Source organism: Chelon labrosus (genome assembly GCF_963514085.1).
Source record: "Chelon labrosus genome assembly, chromosome: 9".
Classification (NCBI taxonomy): Eukaryota; Metazoa; Chordata; class Actinopteri; order Mugiliformes; family Mugilidae; genus Chelon; species Chelon labrosus.
The window spans coordinates 9012908-9033894 of record NC_140359.1 but is presented as its reverse complement, the minus strand read 5'-3'; the positions used below and the strand labels follow the sequence as shown (position 1 = coordinate 9033894).

At 41.5% G+C, this 20987-nt stretch overlaps 1 protein-coding gene across 8 annotated transcripts in view; it reads left to right on the top strand.

Annotated features, from left to right (window-relative positions):
* Positions 1 to 20987, top strand: part of ncor2 (nuclear receptor corepressor 2) — an 88725-nt gene that overhangs the window by 10093 nt on the left and 57645 nt on the right. For all 8 annotated transcript variants that reach the window (XM_084550868.1, XM_084550873.1, XM_084550871.1 and 5 more), the window contains exons 2-4: positions 12301 to 12496; positions 13290 to 13405; positions 20056 to 20233. In XM_084550868.1, the coding sequence (XP_084406994.1) occupies positions 12392 to 12496; positions 13290 to 13405; positions 20056 to 20233 (399 nt within the window). In that variant the 5' untranslated portion in view covers positions 12301 to 12391. The remainder of the gene's footprint in view (positions 1 to 12300; positions 12497 to 13289; positions 13406 to 20055; positions 20234 to 20987) is intronic.

Genomic DNA, 20987 nt, shown 5'->3' with positions numbered 1-20987 from the left:
AACAGTAACATAGAAAGCCAGGACAAAAGTTAGGAAACCTCTGGCTGGTCAGCAGACCAATCAGAAGGTCAACAAAGGATAAATTACTCTTTCTGGAATTCAATGCTCTTAACCTATTATGTCACTGTTATGTTACTGTTGCGCTTTGAACGAAGTTAAATACGATGTAATGACCAGACCAGACTTCTTTTCAACCAGCAGTAGTTTTGGCTCGATGAAACATAGACCATTTAAACGTAGACCAAATAATAATGCATTTACTTGTACCACTGTACAAGAAATCAAACAAAAAGCCTTCTACTTTATGTGATATTCATTATCCAACTGTTTGGTTATAGTAATAACTGTTACATTCAGATACAGATCAAAACCAAGTATCCTTCAGTGTAGGACCTGCACAGAGTTGTAACATTTTAGTAGGACAGTGTCCCTTTAGGCTCTGCAGCTTAGCCAAGAGCCAGCGAAAGCACAAGAACAAGTAATGCAGCTGCACTGTGTGAGTTTAGGAGAAAGTCCATACAACTTACCTGACTAGTTAGTGATATTACCAACTAGTGTTAGCACCTGTGTAATTCACTGTATCAACATATACTTCACGATACACTACTATAAAGATAATAAGTGTTAAGCACAACCTAGAAAATTGTGACCTGCTCGCCAAACATAGCAATCTGGAGAGTGATAAATTCACTGGTCCCTCGGACAAGTGCCTCAAAAATCTCATGTAAAGTCCTTGGTTGAATAATTTTGTCTAAATAAACCCATACCCTTTAAGTGCAAACCTGCCAAAAAGCAACGGGTTGTCTACTGGTTTGGCATGTCTAGTTGGTTTAATCTAGAATTATTATATCTACCGACAATACAGAGGAGACGGCAGCTGTTGAAAAAGAGACTTTAAGGACCCAAAACAGTTTTACACACATCCTGCTGGGAAAGTTTCCCAGAGACACCATTAAACCAGTCTTTCAGTCATATACTTTAGCCCTCTCTCCTGTCATGCTCCTGAAGTGGTCAGAGTGATTTTCTCTGACAGTGAGCATTTTCCTGACTGCCCTTTTGAGCTTATCATCTGTGACAGCGGTATTTCTTGGCTGTTTAGTAGGGTTTCTGCGTGTTTTTTTTTCTTTATTTGCTCCTGCTGGTTGAGTGTGTTGATTTTACATTATATGTATATGTCTTGCTAAATATTGCACTTTCAAACCAGTTTCTGGACCAACACTGACAGAGAAGTTATTTTCTCTTTGGTATTTCATTGTTTGTCTATCCTGGAGTACAGTTTCAAAATGTTGACCCATCGTGCACTCGGGGACGTCCTAATGTGGCATCCTAATGTTGCATGTGTGGGTGGTTCCTGCTAAGGCAATTAGAGCTGGCCAATCAAAGCAGACTGGGGTTTTAGTTTTGCTTCATGCTGTTTTTGAAGTGTTATATTAGAATGCATTTGTTTTCCCTGCTGTGCCTAATGAACTGGTAAGTGAGAGTATGTTTATCTCAGTCATCATGCGTGAATCTGTTCATACATTTGCTTATCTTGGTGTGACGTTACCAGGCCTGCATAGGAGCACACGCACAGCACACTGCATAGATTTCTTTGGGCTCCTTCCTAATTCTTTAGGTCGTTGGTTGTAACTTTCATTGGCATCTACTATCTAGACACAGGTACTCTACTGCTCTGCCTTCTCACGTTCTTATTTTCCTCGATGTGGGTGTATCCCAGAAGACTTGTTCTTAGGTAGAAACTTACCTCAAGAACGAGTGATATAGTCGCTGATTGTTATTGCCTACAATGAATTAATCGGAGTAATTATATAAAACGCATTTCCCTGGTGTCAGTGTGGGACTGTGAACAGAGGGAGTAGCTTTCAGATCTCCCAGTGTGTTTTGGTAGAGTGCCTTTGCCTCCATGGTTACAGGGAGTCGTTGTTGGCTGAGGCAGTGTGTGAAGGCCCCAGTTCTACACTAGCCAGCAGGGAGGGGGATGGGTGAGCCTTATGTAATTTCACACAGTGTGGCTGAGGCGGCAGGCAGCAGGGGAACAGGCAGGAAATCCAATAGTAGCGCTGCTGTACGGCATGGATACAGCTGGGCGACTACATCTGGAAGTACAGGACAGCCAATCGCTGGCCCTGTGCCTCTCTCTCCTCCTCTGTCTCGTCTCTTCGCTGAGGCTCTGTGTAATCTGTCACAAAATGGAGATAAGCCAGTTTGTTATTACTTGTAAGTCTGACCCAAGTAACACTCGTGATCATTTGTAGAAGGTAATATTTTTTCTTTTGGTTGCAAAACTCGCAGCACCTCTTTTTAGAGTTGTCCAATCAAATTGATACATTTAAATGCTACAATTGTAAATGGCACGTTCACAGCCTCAAATGTTGCACTACAGTCCACTGCACACTAAATATCTGTATCAGCTTAAATGTCAAACCTCAGTGTTAAATACAATAAAAAAGTTTTATTGCCTTTGTCATTCGTGTCTGATACTATAAAATAATGGAGAGAGAAATGTAATTTGACCAAGCAGCTTTTCTACTGTGGCTTTAAAACAACAATACTTGGGGGGCCCATCTCTTAACTGCCAGCAATGCTGCGCTCACCACTGAATTAATTGCATACACACAGGACCAGCAGCTAATGCAGGGGTACATTCCAAAAGGCAGTGTTTTCTTTAAAACAGTTTTTACAGAAAGCGTTTCATCTGCGCTTTTTAGTCTTCCATCTTGTGTCTTAATTTATGAAGGCTTGACACAGGCTTGCCATTTGCTGATACTATATGCACATAAACACAATATTACCATTCACATCTAAGTCCAACCCTCATACCTACAGTGATTGTGAAATTGGCTCCTAATTGCTTCCTGAATGTGGGTGACCTACGGCTCAATACTGTGCCTGGAACCTCTTGTGTCGACACTCACGGAGCTGCTGTTCTGCTAACGCTCTGCTCACGCTACTGCTGCCTCGCACAAACTGTTGTGAAACTGAAAACCTTGAGCGTCACATCTGTTCACGAAGGCCGAATCCGTTCAAGATTTCCACTTAATATACAGAATAAGTATGTACTGAACTAAAAGTCCAGGTTTTGGTGGTGCCTCTCCAAAGTTGTAACTGGGTTATCGTTCGTATGTTGTAGCTGCAGCCTGAAAATCACATCTGAGCAACATTAAATGCTAATTATATCACTATAGACCTGATGCATATGCAACAAATTAGGTGACCTACTTTTGACACCTCACTTTTCTGTTATTTGAATATGGAACCCATTTAGTGTAATAGTAATCATAGGGTATTCATTCAACAGACATGTCTTTAGTTAATTTAGGTAATTGACCTTGGAACTCTTACTGTACTTGTGTTTTACATTTGGGCAGCATTACATTTAATCTTTTAGCCAAATATGGTCAGCATTATCAGGGTTTTATAGGCCTCATTTGAACATTATTTATATCCCACTACTACTTACATTTTCAGTTTCACAAGAGGTAATACAATTTTCACTCCTTCCAACTGCAGGTGTGGCTTCAGCGCTAATCGTGCTTTTGTTAGCATGTTGGGAAGTGTTGTTTAGTCAGATTCAAAATAAAAGGTGTGACAGACTGTGGTTAAAGGAAGTGATCGTAGCTCTTTCGATCAGACAAACTACAGCTGTGCCAAAGTTGACTGTGGGTGTTCACATTTTTCTCACAATATGCCCAGCTGCTGAGTGTGTGTTGTGACCTCAAATTTCCTATGTGAAAGTGGAGCAGAAGTAAGGCAACATCAGCATTGTGTATTGGTAGGTTGTTTCAGTGTTTGTCACGTGTAGCAGTATACCAGCCCCCTGCCTGCCAGGAGCTGCACCATATATCAAGCTGGCACACAGGCAATAATAATATCACCTGCTGCCTTTTTATAGGAACTCTGTCACCTAACACCTTCTCTTGTTGGAGGATCTAGAGGTAGATAAGATGAGCTTTGAGACATCACAAGGTGGTTTTCGCTGCCTTGAAAAGATGCTGGCTTGTGTTTATCTTGTGAGATATGTTTTAGCTTTGACAGAGATCACAAAGCAAGATACATTTGATGATGTATTTAAAGCACTTTTCATTTCCTTGTTGCCGTTGCTACACAAATAAACTTAACTCGCGGTATATTCTTAAGAGCATGGTAGTGACCTAATTAGAATAGAGCTTTATCGTCTCAGTATTAATACTGTTCCCTTAATTGTACGGCCATTAAAATATCTTTCATTATGACATCTGTAAGATCTTTCATTATGACCTCTGCACTGCATTATTGTTGCATCCTGTTTTTTAATGTAAGTGTGTGTCTATTTGAAAAAGAGAAGTCCGCTTTGTCTTCATTGTTTTGGATATTAACTCTTGGCAGTGGGATCTGTGTTACACAAGGGGTTTTCCTTCTTTTGTTTTATATATATCTGATAATTAATTTAAAGCAGTCACCTTCCTATTTTTTACTGGCTGTTGTATTATAATTTCCTCTTTTTTTTTTTAACTTCACTCTATTTTAATTGGTTTACTTTTGCCATGCTGATTTCGCCACGCAGGCCAAGAGGAATAGATTATTTAAGAGTAGAGAGTGAGGTTTTATTGCTCAGGGAGCAGAGAAAATCAGGTGCAGCCGTTGCGTGATGCTAACAGTGGTTTTCTATAATTGCCACAGATACTGGTGATCAAAAAAGGAGTGAGTGTTGCCACTGTGTGATCTTACGGCGTGGGCCGACCTTATTTTTGCATGACCTTAAAAAAAAGTCTTCGGGGCCGATTGTTAAGCTGCAGTGGATTAATTGCAAGAGATTTGTTTCCACTTTAAATTTAGGGGGATGGGGGAGAAGAAAGCTGTTGGTGTGGAGCAGCCAGCAGCTACAAATGAGGGTTGAAATGCTAAAGTTCTTCAAGATGGAACCTTAAGACAAAGAGCTGCAAAGAAGTGGCTCCAAAAAAACTGAAAAGACGTTGGCAGAAAAGAACAGCTCTACTGATGTGTAGCATAAACAGTGCGCTGGACCCATGCATGTAAGAAAAGATGCTAGTAAAGATTTGAAAATCATTTGTAAACCAGATGTTTGCATGCATGTGTAGTGTATCTGGGCAGTGCGCTATTGAGGCTGAGTGAATGAAAGAATAAGCAAGCTAGAGCCGTCTTGTCCAGGGCCCTTCAGTAATGAGGCTCCAGGGAGATAAATCCTTAAGAGACCTGACAGGGTGCCACATTCCTGGGCTTAGAGTCCTAGCAGCCCCCCTCACATGAGCTCTGCTCTCTAGGGCGCTGCTTTATAAACTTCTCATGTTCCTACGTCCAGCCTTATGCCCATTACACTGTACTCATCTGTGCTTTTAGAACAGCTTGTTTTCATGGAACCATCTCTTTTGACGATCATAATAATAGCAGAAATCCCCGGTGGCAGCTCAATACCGTAAAGTATTTTTTTCGGTGGCAAAATAAATAAAAAAAAAATATTGGCAAAATATTTTCATGGATACACAGTTAACCCATTCAGACCGGATCACGCATCTGTGCGTAGTTACCATTAAGACCGGCAAACGCGTCATTTTGAGCGTTGTCGTCTTTTTCGAGGCAATTATATGCACTGTGATTGGCTGAAATATTCTTGGGGTGAGTGACAGAGATGCTTACGGATTTTTTTTAAAACTCATGTGACTAATAAAACGCTTTGTGATAGGTCGAAATAAGCCTACACGTGGAGTATGTTTTGGTCGAAAATTTTAAACACCGTGCTAGCGATCCGTCATGACTGACTCAAGTGAAGGAAGTGATATTGACGAAGTAATTGGAAAAATAGATCTTTACTGATTTTCAAAATTTTAAAAATGTTTGGTGTTTATTGATTTTTTTAAAAAATGCATTTGAAGATTATGCCCTAGCAAGTCAGTCAAGTTGAAAGCCAAAGAAGTAAGCTGTCAAATGCTTTTCATCTCATGTTTTTATCTGCTACAGAGCCTGAGAAATTAAGGTTTTAGTAAGCGTTGACATATTTTGAAAAACCTCAGGTTTTGAGAGGGGGTTTACAGAAGAGTATTTAGGCCTGAATGGGTTAATGGTGCATTATTGCTACTGCAGTGATAAAACTCCCTGCGCTATCGAAGTCAAGACATGCTATCAAGGCTGTTATCAAAAAAATATGCTCCAAGGAATGTTTATCTGTGAGGCACATTGATTTTTTTCTGCTGTTTTCTACTCAGTACAATGTGCAATGTTTTATATATGGCATAAATGGTTAGGCAAGATATAAGTTAAAGTCAAGGCCTTATTACAAATCATATATACATGATTTGAATACAAGAGAAGAATACAGTTTGTTCCAGGTATGTGGAGCATAAAGCTCAAGGTTACTTCTCTACGGTTGATTTTGTCTCTCTGTACAGTAAGTAGGCCTGCCCCAGATTAAGAGAGAGTTCTGGGTTTCAAAGACCAACAACATATTTTCAAAGTTGGCGCTCTAACACTGGAAGTCAGTTGAAAGACGTGAGAACTGGAGTGATTGGCTTCACTTACCTGCTCTTATGAATAGCAGCTCTCTGACGCAGATTCAACGTTTTAAAGAGAAGGCAGAGGGTAGTAGAGCTTACAAGAAGACAGTAGTTGTACAAAATGTTTCTGTTGTCCTGCCGAGACTTTACTTTTAGATAGATTGTCTGTTTCGATTTCCAGAATGGTGTGTAGTTTTTAATGTTTTGATCCCTTGCTGTAGAAAATTTGCCACTTCCAGTTATAGTTTAGCTCTATAATGGGCAGTGGTATCCTGGGGATGATAATTATAATAAAATATAAATGTTTTGAATGAATTATAAATGTTTTATAATGCGATCTAATGTGTCTAACCATGCAAATACCAACATGTAATAGGTTGTCCTTCCAATGCGATTCAAAAACCAGTTTAGCATTGTGCCATAAAGTCCTATTCAGGTTTCCGGCCTGTGTAGTAGTATGTTGTGCTCAATGCAGCACTGACCAACAACGCTGAAAGATTTCTACTGTTGTAGTGGATATCAACCCAAACCTTTATGCCTTAGTGTGTAAGTGGTGACTATTTACAGAAGACCTGAAGTGGGCAGTTAAACACTTTTAATAGCCAGTTAAATAGCTAATTATTCATATGCTATATATAATATGCACTTCTTTAAAAACACATTTCTTAAATCAGTTTCATATGTGATGATAATTGCTACAGTCATGATTATTATGCAGCATGTAGAACCATGTTATTGAATTAGTTTGAAAGGTTTTTGTCTTGCGTGTGAAATGCGTAAGAGTGTTTTTTTTTTTTACTCTGCGTGCCTCTAAATCTTCAGGGACAAATTGAGTTTTTTGAATCGAATTTAAATTTAAGTTGTGTCATGCTGATTGAACTTGTTTAAATTCAATCAAAGTATCAACCCTTTACCTGGTAGGGAGGAACTGATGGCGTTTCTTTTAGTTTATCAGTAAAAAACGCAGTCAAGGTGTTGTTCTATCTTTAAGAGGTGGACTGTCAAGCTACCAAGTCAAGACTACACATAGATTTAATTAACTGTTTATGTCAGTAGAATAAAACTGTTGTTTGAAGTCCGCCTCCTGCTCTCCTTGGCAGGCTGGAAGCTGTCTGTGTGCTCTGTGCTAGTATTTCCACAGCCAGTCCTAAAATGGAGAGGGAGGGTGGGGGGTAAGAGGATGAAATATTGGCTCACACATGCTGAAGGCTGAGGCCCCTCTCTGCTGTGTGGAAAAGACGAGAGCAAAAGAGAGTGGGGAAGGAAAGCACGCTAGAGCGCAAGGGGGGAGGTGACTGAGTTCATTTGCAGTGTTGGCAGTGAGCCATGGACTTGCCTGTGGGTGTCTGTAGCGGTGCCAGTGCATGTGTTTAGCCTCTCGTCTGGAAGGCCCCATTCGCCTCAGAGTTGATGTCAAAGCTCTCTCATTGTGTTGGTCCTCTCATCTTGATTCAGGTTTTTTGTCCTCTGTGGATCTTGTGACTGCCTTCAGATATGTTTTCCCCCTCTCAGGGGAATCTCTCTGAACTGGACAGTCATCAAAGAAAGGTTGCAAGCAGAATGGCTTATCTCACCTTCTCTTTGTCTTCCTGGCCTCTTTTTCTGCTCTTTGTTGAGAATATTACATACTCTGTCAATACAGTGAGTTTGTTTCTGATCTAGTATTTCATCAGCGGGGAAATCTGCTCAGGGACTTCCCTTTGTGTAGTCTGTTTACTCATGTCTGTCTGACTGAAAAATGAGTGTGCACTACTTTCATGAAAATATTTAAAGCCACAGTTTAGACTACTAGACACAAAGGCACGGTCTCTAGATGGTGTGAGACTTACAACAGTGTTTTCCCATTGCGTGGCTTCTACGGGGCTATGTTTACAGAGCTCTGTTTCTTACAACCAGGGCCATGTTCAGTCTTTCGTAATAGAGACCTTTGCGTAACCGAAATCAAGTGACACTTTGTGTTAGTGACAGTTGAGCAGGAAGACAAGCAAGAAAGGATAGTGCCCTTCTTTGTGCTGCAAAAAACAGTCAAACAATGGGGGCTGGCACACTAGCACTCTACCACACGTTGCATTATACCAACACCTTCTGGTGTTATTTAGTCTCAGATTCTCAGTGCTATAAAAAGGTCTTGTTTACTGCTGGTTGCAGAAGTTATTACTTAACCTGTCCTGGTGGGGAAATTTAAACAGAATTATGGCTCTAATGGTTTATATAGAACCACTGGGTGTGACTTGATTATTTAATTTCTTTATAATTTTCAATTAAAATTCATCCAAAACAATCAATTTGAAAATTGCGGAGATGGAGAAGAAACCTGTAACTGTAATTGTAAACACACTACTACTAGGGGTGTAACAAATTACCGATATGAATCGGAAATCGGTTTTGATTTAAAAGATGTGAGTGCATCGATACACAAGCCCCTGGACCGATCTAAATGTACCACGAACCGGTCGATGGCCCGATTACAAAGTTATGAATCGGGTTATTACCGTAATTTCCAGACTACGTATAAGGCGCACCTTAATATAAGCCGCACCAGCTAAATTTTGGGGAAACTACAGATTGTTCCATGAGCCGCACCCGACTATAAGCCGCACCCAAGCCGCTGGTGTTTTAATGTTTAATTACCATAAGGGTTTCTTCTACCACAGAGGGGATCGTCGGGACAGAAATGACTGTTTGGAAACGCAAAGCGTCCCATTTATTTACATTTGACAAACACAATAAATCTTTCAATCAATCAATCGATCAAACTTTCACATCTTTGACATTACAAACAGCATTCGTGCAGTGCACACATAATACAACGGTGCGCTCCTAGCGCACTTCCTGCAGTACCGTAGTAGTACAGTATAACAAAAAACAAAGCTTACAAAGCTTGACGAGGCAATAACGTTAAATGGCTAAATTTAATTCGTTTTGGCAGCAAAAGTGCAGTAACCCGGCTGCTCAACTAAATAACCAGCATCTTTTTCGAAAACAGCCAACACAGCAGTAAAGGTGCAGTAACACGGCCGTTTACTGTATCAAAATAACCAGCCTACTATACCAGAAAAGTCAGCCAGATCGATCGCCTTTAACTTAAAAGCAGCTCTCGTACTGCATTTGGACTCACTTGGTTTGTTTTGCTCTCGTTACCTGGCGCAAACTGTCTGTCTCGCTCCTGCGCTTCCATGATAGTGCGCCCCTGGTGACCGTTAGCTGTAACAATCCATAATAAACCGCAGGGTCCAAAGCAAGTGACAAAAGTAGCGGCTTATAGTCCGGAATTTACGGTATATCAGCAATACAGCTGGAAGCCCCGCTTGCTTATTCTCTTTCTCTCTCTCTTTCCCGCAAAAATCTCGCGAGACTCTATTAAACTTATCACTATGAAGGTAAACAATATCACATTTTTAGGATTGATTTAGGATCATTCATAATGTAAAATGTCTACTTTAAACAAGGAACTATATCGGATTACTCTCTAGGCAATTGAATCAGGTCAACTGGACTTGGTTTTTGTCTGTGTCTGCGGGCTAGTCAGACTTGCCTGCTAGTCTCTCGAACTGATGAAGCCACTTGGATAAGGAGCGAAATGTCTTCACAGACAAAAACCAAGTCCAGTTGACCTGATTCAATTGCCTAGAGATGCCTTTGACCTGGACAAATGAGAATTTGCACAGGCTCATCGGATTACATCATATTGCACTGAATCGTACCGAATCGCACCGGATCGGATCGGATCGGATCGGATCAAATCCTACCGAATCGAATCGAATCGGTTGTTTTTAAAATGTATCCTTCCTGAATCGTTTCGTACCCCATGTATCTAGATACGTATCGAATCGTCTTATATTGGAGAGATGCACACCCCTAACTACTACCAAGCGGACCAGTCAGAGCTCTTGGGGGTTGGGTCGCCTAGATTCGTAGTTACACTTCTGGGGAGGTGCATGTCAGGCTACGGTGTTAGGGTCTGGACTGACGCGTCAAACTGACGCAGAAGCATAAACTGTGCATTAGGTGTAAACTTGTTATTGGGAACTTTTCCTGAAATTACCCATATTTATTGAGCCTTTTCTCCTACTGTATTTTGCTGTTGTATGTGTATACACAAAGATGCATCTAATTCCTCATGGATTTAGTACGTATACGTTCTAGGTGAATTAAGCACTGCTGCTGGTATTTGCATGTTTAACGTTCAGCATTTGCTGTAACGGTTTGTAACCATCCCCATATAACAATATTTAATGCACTCATTAAATACTCATTGTCTGGGCTAATTTGAAACAAAACTGTGGAAAATCTGGAAAGCTAATGTTATAATAATACGACTTCATCTTTGTTGTGTTTTAGATTTTGTCAACAAACTGGCCTGCATCTCCAGCAGCCAGTCCTCTGCTTCCTGGCTTGAGTCACTGAGTCCACTGCCCGGATTAACGTGACTAGTTGCCTCAAGTCAGAGTAACAGATGAAACGGCTTTACAGATATAAACAGCAGCAGTTTAAACACTGTCAACTGGCTCTGTGCGTGGGTCAACCTGTCGGTATTCAGCAACTTTTGAAGATTTCTCAGACCTTGCACGCAAACATGTAATTAGTACAATTAAAAACATTTAGATAATGTAAATGGCTGAAGAGCATGTGGCACTGGTGTGTTTAGTTATGAAGAATATTGATAGGGTACCACTATTGATAGAATTCCATTGATATGAAATCATAGTCCCCTAATCCGTTCTGTAATATTTATTTAAACAAACAAAGCAAAACAGATTCAAGGTAATAAAGCAATAAAATCCACAAGGACTTGTTCTGAGAGGCTGGCTCAAGGATGGTGGCTTTCCTGTTCAGTTAACAAAATTGCAGTGCACTTAGAGCACTTTGCTATCTTGTCAAGATTTTGACTAGTGCCATGTTGAGAGCCCACATTTCTGCCTCCCTGCCTCACACAGCACTGAAACATGAGCTATAAGAGAGAGGACTCATTAGTCAGAGGCTCATTGGGATGGCAGCAGTCCTAATTTCTCTGCTGGCAAGAGTCGCAGGGACACATGTCATGAGTACAAGTCCACCTACTACTACTACTACTATCACAGGTTTGAAAGAGTGCCCGGGGAATGGCACAGTAGCAGGCTGGACAGAGCTGAATGTCGTCTAGACCAAGGAATTTCACAAATCCAGACTAAGTCCTTATACCCGTCTTGTTCTTCTGCATTTTGCACATTTTATCAATACAGATGTGTGCTGTAATTTGCATGTCTGGTCATTCTTTGCCCTCATCTGTCGTTTTTGCGTGTGTTCTACAGCCTGGCCAATTTTTACTTATATCAATGTATGACACAGTCCTTGTCGATGAGGCCACTCTGGTTTACATAACGTCATCTGGAGTTACACTTTAGTGCCTTACTCTTGGTGCCTACATCTCTATCTGGCAATGAGTTATTTATGTTGCTTCTAAGACCCCATTAAACCCAGAGTATTTTTACCGACTAGCTGCTTGGCTTGGCTGGTCTCTGTCTGCGAGTCCTCAGTGTGAGGACAGTGGGGCATTCAGTAAGCAGTGAAGGAAGGGTTGAGTCTAGCAGGTGCAGAGACTCTCACTCCTTTACTAGAAGCATTTGTGAAGGGGGGAGGGCAGCTGTGTTAGCGAGATGGAGATGCGCACTTTCATCTCAAGCTAATCTGGTGGCGTTAGCAGAAGAAAAAAAACATGACACTTTGTCCGAGTTGCCATGCAGTAGTCACATGGCAGCTTTTATGCATCTTGCAGATGTGAAAGTGTTCCAAGTGTCACTGCTTAACTTGCTTAAATGTTTTTCCTCTACAGGTTGCAGGCTATATGAAGTAGCCGATAATGTGTGGCACCTGCTCTACAGCCACACCCACTTCCCGCCTGTAGAGGAAGCGGCTGTGCCAGCATGTCCTCTCATCCCCAGTCCGTGCCACCGGGCCGGAGGACTGCGGACACACGGCACCTGCCAAACCCTGCCACTCTACCACTGCAGCTGCAACGGGCACACACGGTAAGGGGCCTGGCACGCGAGGCGCTCAGTGTCACCGCCTGCAGTGCCACATACTTCGGTTGAAACAATGTGAGAGATGTCTGCCTACTTGGTGGATATTTGGCAAGTAGGTGCTACCCAGAAGCTCCAGAGAGGGCCTCACCCTCGGAGGCCTCATATTAGTGTTTTTCCATCGGGAACATTCCCGGGTTGCAGCGTTGTTCACCCAGAATAGTTCCCTCATTAAATGTTTGAGTTGAAAGTTCATGTTGTCATTGTGGAGTCACAGGAAGGTCTTCCCTATTGTTTCCAGCCACATCTCCTAATTATCAAGATTATGTTCTTCTACGCATCAGGGAAGCTGTCCTTGCTTCAAAGAAAAGCCCTCTCACTGATGTAAAAGTTCATTCAATGACCTCCAGAGTTTGCAAGCATTATGTTCTTATTGGCTGGTGGAAGAATCCAAAATGTACCCCCCTAAATATCCCCACAGCTGCACCTGTAGTTAATCCCACCTCTTCCTCTTGTCATTGCATTCAGGAGAAGATGAGGGTTGATGGACTGTGTCCCCACAATCCCAGATAGGCAGAGGTGCAGGTTTACAGTATCTGCTTGTGTTACCTCACTTCTCTGAGAAATAAATGAAAAGACAGGGAGAATTGCGCGCTGGATGGAACAATAGTTACAGGAGATACAAGGCAGGAAATGAGGAACATGTCAAAACATTTTAATTATTATGGGGTCAAGGGGTCTTTGCATCATTAAGCATATCTTCTTCTGGGATGCTGAAAACTTGTCATTGTTTGTGTTCCAGGAAGTGGGACTGGTTGACTACCACTCTCATCATGCCAGGGACTACAGCTCCCACATGTCTCAGCCCCATCGCCGTCGGCCTTCTTTACTTTCAGAGTTCCAGCCTGGGAATGAAAGGTAGGAGCGCCATGCTTGTATAAGGTTTATTCTCTCACGAGCAACATAGTTCCATAGTTTAAATGGCACTGCTTCTAGATACACTGTCAATATTTATTTATCCTTGTATTTACAGTACAAAATCACATGATATGTTTTATACATGCATATGTTTTTTTATATCGTAATTGCCAGGAGTTGGACTGTGGATGCTATTGCTACAGTATGTGGTATGGCAGTAGCTCCTGTAATGTGTTTGTCCTTGTCGCGTTTTGGCAACTGAAGGACAGAGCATGCTCATTGGAGGTTTCATGTAGGCTGCATTTTAATGCAGTTTTATTCTACTAAAGCCTCCGCCTGTTAACCCTCCCCCAGTGTAATCCTTATGTAATTGGCATCTGCAAGCCGTTCTTTTGTAATGTTGTGCTAAATGGCTCTGCAGGGCAACGGAGCTTGCAGAGTTTTTCGGTCTTCAATAGACACTAAGTCGGTCAAAGTATTGTATGAATAGTACTTTGTCTCCAGAGACTCAGGTCTTGTACCTTCTAATGTTCTTTATTATTTATATAGCCACGCTTTTTGAGGATGAGACTTGATGAGTACTTATGAATAATTTATGTGCGTGATATGAATTTTGCATGATGCACTGAGGATAAGTCACAATATTTTTTTCCTCCTCAGTTGATTGTCATGGCAGATTTTCTTGCATATGTTAAAACCTGAAAAGAGCGCACATCTAAGGCAGATTTTACTAGACATCAGCTGGATGATATTTGTTACTTGCACAGTGCGTTAGGTGTGGGCTGTCTTCTGAGATGTAGGATATCTTGTGTGTCTGTGTGGAGTCACAACAGGAGACGGCAGATGGTAGAATGACTAACAGTTCACGGCTGTTACGTGACGTGTCAGTGTCTTTAAGTATCAATCAGATAGGATTATGGTTGTTATTGTTAAGCGCAGAGCTGTGCGTTGGCCCTGTTTAACAGTTAGTGACCAAGCCCACAGTATGGGAACACTGGATCATGGGTTGATACGAAAATAAACCCACCAGCTCCTGATTAACAGACACCCATCGTTCAATCATTTGTTCCTTGGCAGTCTCTCAGTTGTCTCATTTCATGCTTCTGCAAGACAGATGCCTGTGAAGCAATGCTTTTTTTTTTTTTTGATAAAAAATAACCATCATATCAAAAGGAGAGAATACAAACAGCCCACTTTACTTAGTGGAGACTTAAGTAAACCACTGGTCTTGCTGGCAGGCGTCCGTGGGTGGAGAGTCTTTCAGTTGAATACATCAGGCCTTCAGCATTCCTTAAGAGGGCTTAGAATCCAGACCGAGGCTCTCATTCTCCGTTCTCATTCATAGTCTGAATAAGGTAATTCTGGCCTCGGCAGTTCTACAATCTGCTAAGACGTGTGCTCGTCTTTTTATAAGTCTCAGTAATGGATTTGTAGTTGCACACAACATTCAGGGTTTCATACGAATCCTTGGTTTTAGAGTCACAGAGTGATTTGTTTTTGGCACAGCTGAGAAAATAAACGAGACCACACTATTTTCAGTCTGTCACAATATTTGCCATAACAGTTAAGGCACTTGAATCCTGTACACTGACTGTAAGGAAAGGCTGCGCTGTTTACTTTAAAGTATTAAACGGAAATAAAACTAAACCTTTTTATAGCCATTAAAGCCAGCAGTGCTGCTTCATATGTCTTTCTCTCTTTCTGTCGATGCTGAAGAAAGTATCATTTGTTTCTTAAAAAAAGCAAAACCCCTTTATTGGAATCTCTGCTAACACCCATACAGTGTTACCATACAGAGATATTGGAAAGTTTGTCCAGCTATTCCTACTAGCATACTGTAAATGATAGACAACAACTAAATGTTGCATTTCCGTTCAACAAAAAGAGTCTGAGCTCTTGAAGTATATTGACATAAATAGACCTCTGACGGTTATTATTTGGATTACAAGCTGCACTGAACTGCGTGATTGTCATAACGAACCATACTGTATATATACAAGTGCCACTGCACCTCTCATTCAGACAGAGTATGAGCTCTAATATGGCCTTAGTAATAGTACTTTAGAAATGCATTATGTGTGTCTCAGTATGACAGATTTATATATGCGTCATCTGTTCTTTAAGTGTCTACACTGTACGCAAAGTGAAAATGTGCTATTAAGCTAATGTTCCACATATACCCTAATTACAGTCCAGAAAACCACAACAGTATAATCAATGGTGAACCACTGTGCTAGTTGTTTGTTTCATCCTCCTCTTTACTCCAGGCAATATTTCAGTCACGCCGCCTCTTCCCATCTGTCTGAGATCATCCCGGCTTCTTGAGAAAGGGAAAGAATACATTTAATAGCGTGCATAGCAAGGCAGTGAATCCACTCAGCAGAGTTTCTTTTCTCACCAGAACAGAGATTGCGAATATTCCAAATGTTGGAATATTTGTTTGTACAATAGCTGGGAATATTATTGTTACTCATCTATAAAAACTTTGATTAATGCAGTAAATTCGTGTCAGAGTAACATGAGTCTGAGTCTTTTGTTGTAGGTTTGTGTGCAGCTGGGTTCATTTAATTTGGTGTCGTTCTGTAATTTGCTATGTTTTACGTGCATAGTTTGTCTAGATTTGTTGTTATATATCTTTCGTTTAGGGCTGCAGCAACTATTATTTTTTTCAGTCGATTAATCTGTAGTTTTCAGATTTATCGAGTGTAATTAATTAAGATGTTTTTGCTATATTCTGTTAGCGCACAGAGTATGTTTTAACTTCAGCGACTTGTGATGATTGTAACTGTAAAGTCAGCTGTAAAGGGTCACAATTCATACATTAACCTGCATGTCTATGTAGCAGACACAGGGAAAACATGTAAACTCCACGTAGAAAAACCTCCATGGTGTGACGATAACCTCAGCTGAAGGTTGCTTCCACCCACACAGAGCAGAATGTTTATTGAAATGTACCTTGTTTATTTTTGTAGGTCTATATGTGCAGCAACAATCTGCTTCTGCGCTGACGTTCTAGCGATTAGCATAGCGGTTAGCATCTGCTTCTGAGTCTCTGTTGAGTTCTTTTCTCAGAAACGACAGATGAGGACACGGCAACGACTCCTAAGCTCAGACCACCAACTAACCGTCAGACTAAATTCAATGTAATGGTCCAAATATTCAGCGGCGCAGCTACAGTTGGGATTCGTTTCAATATTTCTACCCCTTCGTCTTATTTTGGGACGTTGACAGTTTATGCTTTGCTTTAAGCTAAATACCACCTGATAAGCTTTGTCGTGCTACGACACAAATGGTTGGCTATAGTGACATTGCCCTCGACAAAGGCATTGACGTCTTTTAGACCTGCCCATTTTTCCTGCATCCCACGTACAAGAATTAGCTGTTCAGTAACTTTCTAATACCCCAGGTGTCATACAGTGCGCCTAGGCTTCATTCGATTTTTCTTCCTCTACCCCTAAACCACAATGTCTTGTAGATTCCAAAGTTCACCTTCCCCTTTCTGTAACTTACAAGACAGATTTCAGTGTCCGGCATTTACCTGGCAACTAGTATTCATTTTGTAAGTATTCCTGTCTCTTTTCTTTCGGCCCTTGGGTAATGTGGGTTTTGCTCAGCAGTGTGAACAGAAAACTTGAGTGCTTGAGCCCATTTCACATGAAGTTTTTGGACTCCACCCGCTGTCCCTTCTGCTCCGTGCGCTTTCTCAGTTTCATTCATCCCAGCTGTGGTGTGCTTAGCCAGACGTCTGTCTCTGTTAGCCATCCCTGCGCTGTGCACAGCTGCGTAGCTGCTCCTCCGGGGAGCAACGGAGAGATTGGCAGCCACACAAATGCTGTAGTACTTTCAAAATAACAGGCTGCTATCAACACACATAATCTCGGTTGTTGTCATAATAGGGCCAAAGCCAGTAAGAAAGTAATGGAGCTGTTGTGGGGTTTTGTGATGTGTTGCCTCCTTCCCGCTCCCCTCTGCAGACTCTGCCCCACCTCCACACACATACACACACACATCTCTCTTTCTCATCCTCCAGACAAATCCTCCCCAGGGATCAGATTATTCTGCACGCTCACAAGAGGGACAGGGGGAATAAACGGGGGAGAGAGCGAGAGAGAAGGGGGTGGGCTTGATGATGTGATTATGTAAGTGCCAACCCTCTATGGAGATGAAGAAGTATTCGTCTGAATGAGTGAGAAAATTGTGTCCGGGGGAGTAGTCACACACCATCTGGGTAATAATTTTGGCCCGCTATTTTTTGATGTACTATCTAGGCAATCACACAGATAAACATCCACAATCCATTTCTTTCCACTAAGCTCCAATGTCACCGTTTTAACATTCAGATTTAGCCCGTGTCTTGCATCCTATTTAAATTTCCGGTCTAGTCGGTGGATGGTCTCAATTGTTATACCTCCCCTCCAGTGCCCTACTAAACAGAGATGGGCTCCGTGCACTTTGGCACATAGAGAAACCACACAGTAGGCCATTGTGGGCCTGGACCAGCAATTATGGTTGTGTTTTCCCTCTTCTCTTCAGAAGCCACTTCCATTTTGACACTGGCAGCAAAGTCACTCACATTCTGGCATCTGCCTCCAGGGAATACTTGAGAAAACGGAGAAAGAACAGAGAACCATTTACAAGTGGGCTAATAAAATTTCCCAGATCTAAGGAGCGGGTGCAGTTTAACATTTGAATGCTTTCATTTGACTACACACCAAGAGCCCCCTTTACATGTTTATTCTAACTTGTTGCTGGCTCTATATAATAATGACTTTAATGGATATAGTACCACATATGTATATCATGACTACACCGATCAGGCACAACATTATGACCACTGACAGGAGAAGTAAATAAATTGACCATCTTGTCACAATTCAGTGTTCTACTGAGAAACATTTGGACCTGGCATTCATTGCTTAGACATGTACCACCCATCTAGACCAGACCAGGCACCCCCACCCCATAGCAATGACACTCCTTGGTGGCAGCAGCCATCCCCAGCAGGATGCAGCCTGACACAGACACAAAACGGTTTAGGAACAACTCATAAAACGTGAAAAACAGCACAAGGTGTTGACCTGGCCTCCAAATTCACTAGATCCCAAACTGATCAAGTATCTGTGGGATGATCCACAGAGGCCCCTCCCCTCAACCATAGGACCCAAAGGCCCCCACTAACAACATTCTGTTGCCAGACATCACAGGACACCCTCAGAAGGACCATGTCCATTCTCTGATGAGTCACAACTGTTTTTGGAGGCACAAGGGAGACATTCGGCAGTTAGTCATAGTGTTATGATTGGTGTAGCTCACATTACATTGTGGAGCGTCCCCCTCTTCCAGTAGCTGTAAGTGTAATTATCGACATTCCTTGCCATCTAGATCAGTTGTAATTCTGGGGTACTATATAGGGAGCGGCATAGCTTTTACATCTACTCTAATCCACTTGATAACTTGGTGTGGCTATTGACTGCCTAGTCTTTTCTGAAGAACCCCACACAAAAACGTCTGCTATATTTGAGACCATTAGATGGTAATGTTACAGTGAGTCACCATTTCCAGTTTTCTTGCTTCTTTTACTTTCCACTTTCCAGTCCTGAGTGAACCATTGCATGCTGCCATTTAAGTGTTGATGGTGGTGTTCAATCAAGCCAGCTGGCGTTGGTGTGTGTGCCTTGAACAGAACAGTAAAGATTTAGGTCAGCCTGATCTCAGACTGTAACTGTCATCTTGTGCTTTTGTACAAACGGGTCTTTGTGTGGGTAAATGCAGTCTGTAAGAAGGGGTGTGATTAGGTCATGGTGTTTAAACAAACTTGCACCAAGCCTTGTCTCTGAGCCAGAAGATTAGTATTGTATGTACGGTGTCCTTGAGTGCCAAGAAAGGCGCCTTTAAATAAAATGCATTATTATTATTATTATTATTATTATTATTATTATTATTATTATTGTCACAGTATAAGATTTAGGAAATTCTTTTGGCTCCTGTCTTTTGATTGATTGATTGATTATGTCTCATTCTGTTTGCTTCAATTCTCACATGAGTATGCGTTGGAAGTATTTCTTCTGTTGTTCAAGTCTAGCATTTCAGGTTAAAAACCACAATGAAATTGTCAAATGTCACAAATAATGATAATTCTATAATCCTTTAGTTGTTCATTAGGATCCTCATATGCAATTATATTTGACTCGGTTATCCTTAGTTTTGGCTTCTGCGTTTGTTTTGTTTGAATTATGCTTTGAGCTGAATTCCACCTGACCAGCTTTGTCTTCTCAATGTTATTGGTTAATTGTTGCTATTAGCTGAGTCCATGAGTAGACGGGGATGGCACAATCTAGTTTTCTTGCCCACCAGTCTGATACTGACTTGGCTCTGGAAACTCCAACCTCATAAACTGGACTTGGACCAAAGACCACTAAAGGACCCTAGAGTCCTCCACAGTGCGTATGTTGCTAAAATCCTGAAACAAAATGACAGTATATATCAAATAAATCCTTCTCTTTTTTCATTAACTGTTAATTAGAAATTAACAGTTAATGTCCTTGGAGTAAGATGGTCAGCATCAATAGTATTAGTAACTGTTGCTTACTGTACATCTAAGTAGCTTTCCATTTTTATTAATTTTCTATGTTTGTATTTTTCTGTTGCAGAGGACAAGAGCAGCATATCCGCTATGAGCACATCTACCTGCAAGACCCCACCAGCCAGTCGGAGGTGGAGTATGCAGAAATCAAACGGCCTCGTTTGGAGATGGGACCAGAGTCTCTGATGAGGCCTTCAGCCCACCGGCCACCATTGTCTCTGGGAGGGATTGAGGATATGACAAAGGTCAGTACCATATTTACAGTTGGGAGTAAGATGGTCAGCATCAATGGTGGTGGTCACTTTATTTTTGAATAAATACTGTATTTTTGGAGATTACTACATTTACAAGTAGACTGTAAGAAATTATGATTATAATATAGGTGTTGTGATGTTTTTTCTTGAAAATACTATGAACTTATTGTAGAGAGCCTTTGTCTTTTGAGTAACCCTGCCAGCCTCTGCCAGATTCCCAAAGGATGCTATTAGACACATCACAGCAGAAGTTGTTGAAGGAAATTCTGGAGATTGTAGCTAAGCTGAGACTAAGGGAGTTGTGAAACAGCAATTAATAAATAATAGAGCTGACCTAGATTTCAAAAGACTGAGAATGAAACAGTGTGAACTGCAGATGAAAACGGCTTGCTTGCAGTGTAGAGTTGCTGATGGGGAGGTGTTCTTGACATTACACGAGTGCTTCAAACTGCCAGATGAAGCATACAGCCAAGGAATGGTAAATAGATACACCAATACAGAGGGTACGGGAAAAAAAACATTGACTTTTAAGCTAGCAGGGAAGCATCCAGGAATGCCAGTAATTCCCCTCAGAGCACCAAGGGCTCTAAACCCATTATATAAGTGACATCAAATGTAATCGCTGCATGGAACAAGTGCACCACATATTAGTGGAATAGAACGGGAAATGCAAATGAAAATGAGGCAAAGTGCAAGTGTCGAGAGGCACAGATAAAGGGACAAAGGGAAAGGGAGGAGTAGGAGA